This window comes from Otolemur garnettii, unplaced genomic scaffold, assembly GCF_000181295.1.
Source record: "Otolemur garnettii isolate 467f Iridium unplaced genomic scaffold, OtoGar3 scaffold00025, whole genome shotgun sequence".
NCBI lineage: Eukaryota > Metazoa > Chordata > Mammalia > Primates > Galagidae > Otolemur > Otolemur garnettii.
In genome coordinates, this window is record NW_003852420.1 from 14,926,852 (window position 1) to 14,938,543 (window position 11,692).

At 46.8% G+C, this 11,692-nt stretch overlaps 1 protein-coding gene across 1 annotated transcript in view; it reads left to right on the plus strand.

Moving 5' to 3' along the window:
* Nucleotides 1–11,692, plus strand: part of EFCAB8 (EF-hand calcium binding domain 8) — a 73,897-nt gene that overhangs the window by 1,981 nt on the left and 60,224 nt on the right. The window contains exons 3-4 of the mRNA XM_023512257.1: nucleotides 6,950–7,068; nucleotides 8,461–8,564. Of these exons, the coding sequence (XP_023368025.1) occupies nucleotides 6,950–7,068; nucleotides 8,461–8,564 (223 nt within the window). The remainder of the gene's footprint in view (nucleotides 1–6,949; nucleotides 7,069–8,460; nucleotides 8,565–11,692) is intronic.

Genomic DNA, 11,692 nt, shown 5'->3' on the forward strand with positions numbered 1-11,692 from the left:
CCTGGCCATTTTTTGGTTGCAGCCGTCATTGTTGTTTGGCGGGTCCGGGCTGGGGATTCGAACCCGCCACCTTAGGTGTACGTGGCTGGCGCCTTAGCCGCTTGAGCCACAGGCGCCGAGCCAATCTTTAAAAATTTTTGTGGCACACCTAAGATCATCTCCCAGTACACCAGTGTGCCATGGCACACTAGTTGAAAATCATTGTCCTAGAGGCTTCCTACACTTCTTGGTCATGTGGGATTCACCAATATAGTTCCTTGCAAGGCTCACGCTAACAAAGCAGAGAGAAGCTCCAAGAAGCTGGGTGTCAAAATCTTATATAACACGTCATGTAATCTTGTGCACATAGTCTCAAGCATCCTGTCATCTGGGCCATACTCTGTTGATTATAGGTCCCCTGCTCAAAGGAAGGGGTCACAGAAGGGCATAAATACTAGGAGGTGGACGTTATGGGGCCTCCTTAAGTTCTTCCACCATAGATGGCTCCATGTATTTTCATATGTCTCTGATTGTACTATATATGTAATTTCAGACCCTTCTTTTTCACTTAATGTTAATGTTTTCCGTATTGCTATATAGTCATCCAAACCATCCTTCCTAATGGATGCAAGTGTTCCACTGGTTGACTAAGCTATTCCTCTATTTTTGGGCATTTTGGTTTTATTGAGTTTAAATAACATAAGCATGTCATTTTTGCATCAGATGTTTTTTCTGTTGAGAGCTTGATTTTTTTCCCCTTCTTGGGATGATACTCCTTAAAGTTAAATGATAAGAATGCTTAGAGGCATCTTTCTTTACATCTACTATACTGTAAGTGCCAACGATGGGGTCCCATTTACTTGCTTCATTAATTTCTTTTGAGTGTTCTGACCACACTGTGATGTGGACAGGAAAGGATAACAAATTCTCAGTTATGACTGTGCAACATGAGGCCGAGGGGGGACAATTCGTGTCTGACTGAAAGGCCAGGTGGTTTCTGATTGGAATGTTCTAGTTCTGGTGTTTGCAGCCACTATTGTGTCTGGGAGGACTCTAGCAGGACTATCTTTGGCTGAGGTTTTTCTTGTGTTTGTGTTTGTTTTGAACAGCAATATTTCATGCAGTTCAGAATTCAAAAGGTACTTTTACCATGATGCCTTTTTGCCATAGAGCAGCAGTTCACAACCTGTGGGTCGTGATCCCTTTTTAACAATGAAAATACACTGAAGCATTAGGATGGTTGAGAACGACTGCCATAGAGAGAAAATGTCTCCCTCCCTACCCAGGTATGTCCCTCAGGAGGATACTACTTTCTAATTCCTGTGACCTTTAGAAGTGTAGACATACATTTAGTCACTTCTCCCATTTTTTTTTTTTTTTTTTTTTTGAGACCGAGCCTTAAGCTGTCGCCCTGGGTAGAGTGCCATAGCATCACAGCTCATTGGCTCATAACCTCCAACTCCTGGGCTCAAGCTAGTCTCCTACCTCAGCCTCCCAAGTAGCTGGGACCACAGGTGCCCGCCACAACACCCAGCTATTTTTTGGCTGCAGCCGTCATTGTTGTTTGGTGGGCCCGGGCTGGATTCAAACCTGCTAGCTCAGGTGTATGTGGCTAGCGCCTTAGCCACTTGAGCCACAGGTGCCAAGCCACTTCCCCCATTTTTAATATGCAGTGGCATCCTACTGCCTATACTGTTTCACTCCTTGCGTTAAAAAAAATTAATTTTAACAAGTTTTTCTTTCTCTTTTTACTTAATGTCTTCATATCTATGCAAAAAGAACTTTCTTATTTAAAAAATGGCTGTGGTGGGTGGCGCCTGTGGCTCAGAGGAGTAGGGTGCTGGCCACATATGTTGGAGGTGGGGGGTTCAAACCCAGCCCTGGCCAAATACTGCAAAAAAAAAAAAAAAAATGGCTGTGGTTTTAAATGGGAGAAAGGAAAATTCACCTTTTGTTGATGTAGGGTGACAAATCCAAACAAGTGACTGAGGCAAACATCTCAATCAATGGAGATTTTATTAAGCCAGAGTTTGAGAACACAAATGGGAGAAACAAACATCACAGACAAATCTGTGATTGTGTTTTCTTTTTCTGTTTGTTGTTTGGCAGGCCTGGGCTAGGTTCGAACCCATCAGCCCCAGTGTGTGTGGCTGTCACCCTAGCTGCTGAGCTACAGGTGCCGAGCCAGTGACTGTTTTTTCTGAAAGGGAATTTGGGAGCTTCAGTATTTAAGAGGGACTGGGGCCTATGCAAAAAGAAAAAAAAAAAGAGCAGAGGACTGGGCAGTGAAGCAAATGGTTATATTTTTGTCAGGCTCAAGAAATCTACATTTTACATAAGTTAAGGTGAATGTTAAAAGAGAAAAAGGGAATGAAGGAAGTGTCCCTGCTTAGGTGGAAGAATGATCTTGTCCCTGTTCTGCACCTGAGAAAATGAACTGGTAATTTTTTTTTCTTTTTGAGACAGAATGCTGCTCTGTCACCTTGGGTAGAGTACCATGGTATTATCATAACTCACAGCATCCTCAAACTCTTGGGTTCAAGAGATCCTCTTGCCTCAGCCTCCTGACTACAGGTGCCAGCTCCAAAGCCTGGCTAGTTTTTCTATTTTTAATAGACGGTGTCTTGCTCTTGATCAGGCTGATCTTGAACTCCTAAGCTTAAATGATCTGCCTTGGCCTTCCAGAGTGCCAGGATCACAGATGTAAGCTACTGTGCTTGACTAATAAACTTGTTATTTATTTATTTATTTATTTATTTATTGAGACAAGAATCTCACTGTGTCTCCCTTGGTAGAGTACCTTGGTGTCACAGCTCACAGCAACCTCAAACTCTGGGGCTTAAGCTATTCTCTTGCCTCACCCTCCCAAGTAGCTGGGACTATAGGTGCCCGCCACAATGCCTGGCTGTTTTTTGTTGCAGTTGTCATTGTTGTTAGCAGGCCTGGGCTGGGTTTGAACTCACCAGCCTCAGTGGATGTGGCCGACGCCCTACCTACTGAGCTACGGGCGCTGCCTAAATTTGTAATCTATTAACAAAAATTTAGTTTTAGGAGCTAGACTTTAGACCTAAAGTTACAATTTGCATATCCTTCCTTACGGGAGGCAGGCAAGGAATGATCTGGGGGGCCCAGCTCTTCACAGATGCCTGAGGTCTTTGCCTTCCCTTTTGCATAAGGAGCTGGGGGAGAGGTGGCCCTGAGATTTTCATTTTCTTTTATAAGGGTAAGTAAAACAGGATCATTTTTTCTTTTTCAAACATTTTTGAAGGAGGTGGATGATGAGCATGGGCTCCACGCCATCTCTTGGGCACCATGACTGTTGGCACTTGCTTTGGAAAGAAAAGGGGGTGCACTAGGCATCTCTTTGCTGTGCTGCAAGTTATCTTTGCTGAGCCTCAGTGTAGATTGATCCCAGGTCTTTGAGGACAATTAATGGTTCTTAAAAAGGAGCCTGTCATTCTCCCAGGGAGGTTTCAAAGGCACATAAAGGCAGTTTGACTCCAGCTCTCTCCCAAGGGAAGGCTCCAGTGCTCATGGACTGCTGCCCGATGTCCATCTTATACATGGTAGGACTGTGAAATGCCACCCAAAGCTTCTTTCTTGGCTACACTTCCACACAAGCACATAGCTAAGGACACAGCAACAAAGCAAACAGCCAGCCTTCAGATGGGAGAAGGTATTTGTTATGAATCTGACAAAGGCTTGATAACTAGGATCTACAGAGAACCCAAATTAATCAACAAAAAAGAGTGAACAATCCCATCTACCACTGGGCAAGAGACAAGAACAGAACCTTCTCTGAGGAAGACAGATGAATGGCTAGCAGACACATGAAAAAATGCTCATCATCACTAATTATCAGAGAAATGCAAATCAAAACCACCCTGAGATATCACCTAATCCCAGTAAGGCAAGCTCACATCACAAAGTCTCAAAGCTGCAGATGCTGACATGGGTGTGGAGAGAAGGGAACACTTTTATGCTGTCGGTGAGACTGCAATCTAAAATGGCTTCTTTGGAAAGAAGTATGGAGAATCCTCAAAGAAGTCAAATTAGATCTCCCATTTGACTCCCTAGTCCTAGTGCTAGGCCTCTACCCAGAAGAAAAAAAATATTTTATCATAAGGATATTTGCATTAGATAGTTTATTGATTTATAATCACTAAGATGTGGGAAAAAACCTAAATGCCCATTGATTCAGGAATGGGTTAACAAATTGTGACATACGCATACTGAGAGGTCAAAGACTGAAAATAAAAGATTATTCCAAAATGTGAACAGAGGGAAACAGTCCAGGTTCTGTGTGGGCAACATTGGCCTTTATTTCCACCCAGGTGTGGGTGAGCTGAGCTCGAGAAGGAAGTCAGCACGGGTTAGGGTGGATGGAGGTTTCAAGGGGTCAGAAGGGTGGGGGTGGGCACATTCTATTTGGGCAGGTCCCTCCATTTGACTCTCACATATCATGGAATACCATTCAGCCATAAAAAAGGATGGTGACTTCATATCTTTTGTATTCACCTGGATGGAGTTTAAGCACATTTTTCTTAGTAAAGTATCACAACACTGGAAAAGCAATTATCCAATTACTCAGTACTAATATGAAGCCAGTAGAGGATCTGATGCATGCCCACCTAGGAGAAAAACTCCTTTCAATTCAACCTGGGGGAAGGGGAATAATGGAGAGGGAGGGGGTTGGGTGCTGCCACTGAATGGGCACGGTTTGGCACAACTTTTGAGTGTGAGACATAACTATAAGAGGGACTCTAACAAATTCAAATATTATGACCTGGTTGTTTGTACTCTCACGTTAACCTGAAATTTAAAAAAAAAAAAAAACCTCCACATAAGCAAGACAGATCCTTCTTTAAGCAAGGTGTGTTTTGTTGAGGCTTTCATTTGTTACTTAGTCTACCAACAGATTACAGCAGTCTATAGTAATACTGCTGTAGCCCTGTGCTGGGTGTTTTGTGAGCACCGCAGAGTAGGGGTAAGAGCTCTGGAGCCAGATTGCTGGGGGTAGTACCCGGTGCTACCACTTACTGGCTGTGTGACCTCACCTCTTTGTGTCGTATTTCCCTCAGTAGGTTGAGTATTTGTAAGCACAGAGAACAACGCCTGTATGTGGTATCATTGCCAGGACATCTTAGTGTCCACAGAAACCCTCAGGGACCAGTGTCTGCTGAATGCTGGGGACCTAGTCTCAGAAGGAGCAGGCTCATTCCCAGAATCCCAGAGCTCGCAGACTGGATGGAGAGAGAAGACAGGCAGAAAGATAGACAAACAAACCGAGTGTTAGACCAGTGGTCTCAAATTTTTTGATACCGGAGGCCAATTTCATGGAAGATAAGTTTTCTAAGGATGAGGGAGAGGGGATTGGGGGGAGGTACAGGAGGTGGAACTCAGGTGATGATATGAGTGATGGGGAGGGGCTATAAATACAGATAAAGGTTCACTGACTTGCCTGGCCCTCAGCTCCAGCTGTGGGACCTGGTTCCTGAAGGCCACAGACCAGAACCTATTTGGCACCAAGGACCAATTTCATGGAAGATAATTTTTCCATGAATGGAAGTGGAGGGGACAGGAGGCAGAGCTCAGGCAGTGATGCTGTGTGGCCCAGTTTCTAACAGGCCATGGACCCAGTACCAGTTCAGGGGTTGGAGACTGCAGTGGTAGACAACAGCAGGCAGGACAGTGGAGCCAGGCAGTGGAGGGGGATGGCTTCCATAGATAGTCCAAGAAAGCATTCCCTGTGGAAGGAACCACTTGAACGTAGCCAAGGCTGAGATGTGGGCGTGGGCTCGGCAGGGGGTGAAACACCAAGGGGTACAGAGAGTGAAGGGGCAGCATTAGGCTGAGATAGGCAGGCAGTGCACAGTGAGGAGTCCAAATGTTTGGGCAGGCTTTTAGAAGCACTTTTTAAAAATCTAATGATTAAAAAAATGTTAACCAGAGGTCACTGACCCATTTGCAAACATCCCCTTGTAGCTGCAAAACCTAGCATGGAGAGAATAGTCTATCCTTGCCTGCTCTTCCCCTCCTCATCTGTCCCTACAGCCAAAGTTTACATTTTGATGATTGCCTTTTATTTTATTTTTTTGAGACAGAGTCTCACTCTATCACCTGGGTTGGGCTGGAATGCAGTGGCATTATCATAGCTCATAGCAGCCTCGAACTCCTGGGCTCACATGATCCTTCTGTCTTAGCCTTCCAAGTAGCTGAGACTACAGGCACACGCCACCACACTGGGCTAATTTTTCTATTTTTGTAGAGGTGGGATCTTGTTATGTTGCCCAGGCTGGTTTTCCACTCCTGATCTCAAGCAATCCTCCTGCCTCAGACTCTGAAAGTAGCTTATATTATAGGTGTGGGCCACCGTGTCAGCCTCTCCTTCTACATGTTTGAATTTATTAGTACATGTTTTTGCCATTATATACCATTTTGTTTCTCCTTTTCTTTGGAGAGTTTCTTTTTTTCTCAATGCTTAGTCTGTCTTAAATGTTCAGAATAGGAATTGGTCTGTTTAGTGCCTGTCCCCTCTGCTGCTGTGGGTCCAGCACAGCACTCCCAATGGGTGCATAGGTGCTCAGCTAGTATTTGTGGGGTGATTAACTATCAAACAGAGAAGATGCAAAGATAACCAAATGAGAATGGAAGCTTCCGGAATCTGGCCCAGGCTAGAGTGGAAGAGATGAATGCAGAAGAAGGCTAACAGGGCCCAGAGAGGCATAGTATCTGGGGGGCTGGGGAGAAGGCAGCTTCCTCGGGCTCCCTGTCCCTGGCTGGGGCTGTCTCCTTTCTCCCTCCCCTGTGATGGGCAGTTCCCGATTGTGGGGTAGGCAGCAAAACCCCTGGTGAACATGGTCCTCATATGTCCTGCTCAGTGCTGAGACACCTGGGTGAACACTGAGGCCAAAGAGAGGCCTAGTGTCTCATGATTAAGGGGAGGGCGTTCTTTCTTCTCTCCTTGAAGCCTTGGACCTGGCAGGTTTCATCAAGGCCACGAAGAAGGTTCTGGGCACAGTGTCAGATGAGATGCTCGAGGCACTGTTTTTGAAGGTGGACTCGGACTGTAATGGCGTCGTCACCTGGGTGAGAAGGGTACCCTGCTGCCCCAGGTGGCTAGAGGGAGGCTGGAAGGTACAGTCTTTGACCCATCAGTGGAGCAAATGGAGGACTGAAGATGGGGGGTGGTCACAGCCGCAGAAGGCCCCAGCTGGGTGTCTTTGAGAGGCCATCCTGAGACTTCTGTGAGCTGGGCTCATCACAGCTCATTCCTCACCTCCAGTACAGGAGAGTAGTGACACAGTCACTGGTCCCTGTATGAGACCTGTGGAGTACACAACAGTGGGCAGCAAGGGTGTCCCCACCTGCCACGTGGCTCTCTGCACACCAGCCTCCTGCCTGGCTCGGGGGCCACCATGGGGCCACACACAACCAACTCATGGTCCTTGGTGTTCATTAAGAAAAGGCAAACCTATGGCTGTTAAATCCAAAAGTCATAATAATAATGCTTTTGTGTTTTGCAGATTGTAAATGTTCTGCAGTGAGCATAGATAGCATTTAAGTCTGCAGAAAAGTACAGAACATAGTCTGACATATTGACGTAGTAAAGCTGGTAATGATAACTGGCATTTACACCAGGCACTGTGCTAATACTTTTAAAATATTTTATTTAAACTTCATAGGAGTTCTTTGGGGTAGGTGCTATTATTCACTTCCATTTGATTGGGTGGGGAACTGAGGCATAGCAAAGCTATGAAACTTGCAGAGCTAGTTAGTGACTGAGCCAATATTTAAGCCCCAGGAAACTGCCATATCATACTACCCCTTGGTATAGGTATAGATTCTGGGTTTTATTTTTTAAGTTTTTTGCTCTTCTTACTCTTAACTTGCTATAATAAACCTATTTCCAGTATCCCCTGCCCTTTACACAGAGAAGCCTCACTCAATTAATCCTTCTAAATACATGTAACTGCCTATTTCTTGTTAGAGCTTCATACAGTGGCTCATTTTGGCCTTGGCCATCATTTCAGGGATCAAGTAAGTGGCGTCTAGAATTAGCCTAGAGGCCCTGGTTTTGGGTTCTCCCTTGCTGTTAATTTGTTAACATGAGCTGGGCAACTGATACATACTTAATCAGGCCTCATTCCTATTATCCATGAAGCAGGGGTGAGTAAAGAGCTTCTCCTGAGATGCCAGGCATGAAGTGATCTGAAGAGGTATTTAGCGTTACCCGTGAGCTCAGGGGGAAGGGCTTCCTGTGCAGTTTTCACAGGGGCTTGCCCTTGACACATTCGGGATACTAGAATGGGGTTGTTGCTTGCTCAGTCCCCTGGCCAATGCTCTGGAAGCAGCCTCCAGATCTCCCTGGAAGGGGCTGAGGGAGATGGGGAGGAACCTGGAAGCCAGACGTGGGTTCCTAAAGCACAGTGCTGAAGCTGTTGGCCAACACCCTTCCTCCCTTGTGTTTTCTTCCCGCAGGAAGAGTGTATGGATTACATGATGCGCGAGTTCCAGGGGAAGGAGGAGATGAGGAAGAACAAGTACCGCCTGCACTTCTCCCTTCCCATGACAATCGTCCCCCTGTAAGGAGCCTCTTCCCTGGACAGCGGGGCTGAGGGTGGCTGGATGAGTGCTGGTGCCGCCCTGCAGTGAGACCCCTTCCTGAGCCCACCAGCCACTCCTTGGTGGTGCTGACCCAGGTGCTGGCTGCAGGCCTGGTGCTACATGTCCTCTGACTTGTTTCAGCCTCACAACCCTATAGGTCAGTGGTTCTCAACCTGTGGGGCGTGACCCACAGGAACTGTATTAAAGGGCTGTGGCATTAGGAAGGCTGAGAACCACTGCTGTAGGTGTTCATGAGCGGGTAAAGTGGGTGATTTGTCTCCATTTTGTAGCTGAGGAAACAGACTCAGAGGCTCAAATGGATTGCCCCAGGCCAGTAGGTAGGAAGTGGCACGGCCGCTCTGTCCCACCCTTTTTGTTCCCAGGTTGCTTCTCCAGCTTGCTCTGACAGCCAGGCCGAATGGTTCTGGTAGTCCTATCTACTGGGCCACAGATGGCTGTCATAAGCAGGCCGGGGGCTTTCCCCAGAAGTGACAGGGAGAGAATTGCTCCTTGAGCCCTCAGCTATGCCCTGGAGGCTTTGGCAGGCCTGGTCCTCAGGAACTGGTGCCTCTGTGACTCCTGGAGCTTGGTGGTTCTGGCTCTGCCTGAACGTCTGCCTGCCCATGTGTGCCCACTGCTCTCTGTGCTTCTTCCATCCACTGGGGCCACTAGACCTTGGCTCTCAGGGTGAGGAGAAACATCTTTCCCTTTTGGCCATCTTAGATTCATTGGCTGGGGCCCAGGTAGCAGATTCACAAGGGAAGAGCATACAGATTTACTTAACATAAGTTTTACATGACCCAGGAGCCTTCATAAGGAAATGAACACCCCTGTATCCCCCCAAGAAGCAGGGGTTTGATGCTGGGTTGGTTTGTTTTTATGCTGGGTTTGATGAAGAGTGGAAAGTCCTGGAGAAATAGGAGAGGACAAAGAGGGAATGAGCTAGGTGTAATAACCTGGGAGAAACTTAGCAAGGCCTGTTGGTTCAGTCCCCTCTCTTGTGTTCTAGTGTCCTTGGAGACAAGGTCACTCCTTCCCTCCTGCCTACAGAGGGCACCTCTCATGTGAGAGTCTTCTGATCTGCCTCAGGGAAAGGTCAGAAAGTCCTTCCGGAGCATACTGTGTCTTGAATCCCTTCAGCTTAAATATTCAACCTGCCAAGTTACCATATTTGGGGGAGTGTGTCTCCAACCCCATCAGCCATGGCCCTGTCTGCCCCCACTGCCCCGACTTTCTCTAGACCAGTGGTTCTCCACCTGTGGGTCGCAACCCCTTTTTAACAATGAAAATACATTGTGGCATTAGGAAGGTTGAGAACCACTGCTCTAGACTCTCTAAGAATGAGAATGAGGAGTGCTGCAGTGGCTCTGCCCCCAGCCTGCAGAGGACTGCTGTGGGCCCCTGGCCTCCTGTGGGTTGGGGCACCCACAGCCTGGCTGGGGCGAGAGGCCGGGCCAGGGAGCTGGGTCTTGTGGTAAAGGTGTGGTGACCTACATGGGTGACCTGGTCAGGAGAGGGTGGTCAGCAGGTCTGTCCTTAGAGGACCATACCCAGAGCAGGCCCTGGGGAAGGCCAAGAACTAGAAGGAGGTTTCTGCCCTCAAGTAGCCTGGTGTTCAATATAAAAGATTGTTTGTTTATTTATTTTGGAGATAGAGTGTCACTCTGTTGTCCTAGGTAGAGTGCCGTGGCATCATAGCCCATGGTAACCTCAAACTCTTAGGCTCCAGCGATCCTCTTGCCTCAGCCTCCCAAGTAGCTGGGACTACAGGTACCCATCACAACACCTGGCTAGTTTTTTTTTCTTGCTCAGGCTAGTCTTGAACTCCTGAGCTCAAGCAATCTACTCGCTTTGCCCTCCCAGAGTGGAAAAGATGGTTTAAATGAAAATAACAAAAGGATAACTTAAAACCATATTTTGGTTGTGAATTTAATTGAGCAATAATTAATAAATATGAAAAATAAAAGATTTCATAGCCATAAATTTTGGCATGAGCACTTTGAGCCATTTAGATTCCAAGAGTATTTAAAGGACCGAAACAAAAATGTCAAGAAGCTTGTCCCAGCTGGACATAGTGGTGCATGTCTACTGTCCCAGCTACTTGGGAGGCTGAGGAAGGAGGACCGCTTGAGACCAGGAGTTTGAGGTTGCAGTGATATAACCCACCACTGCAGTCCAGGCTAGGTGGAGTGACAGAGCAAGACCTTATCTCTCTCTCTCTTTCTTTCTTTCTTTTTTTTTTTTTTTTTGAGATAGAGTTTCACTTTGTTGTACTCCATGGATTCACAACTCCATGGCATCACAACTCACATCAACCTCAAACTTTTTGGGCTCAAGCAATTCTCTTGCCTCAACCTCCTAAGTAGCTGGGATTACAGGTGCCGGCCATAATGCCTGCTATTTTTTAAAAGGAGATCTCGCTCTGGCTCAGGCTGATCTCAATTCTGTGAGCTCAGGCACTCTACCTGCCTTGGCCTCCCAGAGTACTAGGATTATAGGCATGAACCACTGTGCTGGCCAGACCCTATCTCCTAAAAAAAGCTTGTCCAGCTGAGTGTGGTGGCTCACCTCTGTAGTCCTAGCACTCCAGGATGCTGAGACAGGTGGATTACTTAAACTTAGGGGTTGGAGACCAGCCTGAGTGTGAGACCCTGTCTCTAAAAATAGCTGGGAGACTGGGCTCAGTGGCTTATGCCTGTAATCCTAGCACTCTGGGAAGCTGAGGTGGGTAGATTACTTGAGCTCAGGAATTCAAGACCAGCCTGAGCCAAAGTGAGACCCCCATCTCTAAAACTAGCCAGGTGCTGTGGCTGGTGCCTATAGTCTCAGCTACTTGGGAGGAGAATCACTTGAGCCCAATAGTTTGAGGTTGCTGTGAGCTTTGAGGCCATGGCACTCTACCGAGAACAACAGAGTGAGACTGTCTCAAAAAAAAAAAAAAAATTAAAAATAGTTGGGCAATGTGGCAGACATCTGTATTCCTAGCTATTTGGGAGGCTGAGGCAAGAGCATCACTTGAGCCCAAGCGTTTGAGGTTGCTATGAGCTATGAGGCCATGGCACTCTACCGAGAACAACAGAGTGAGACTGTCTCAAAAAAAAAAAAA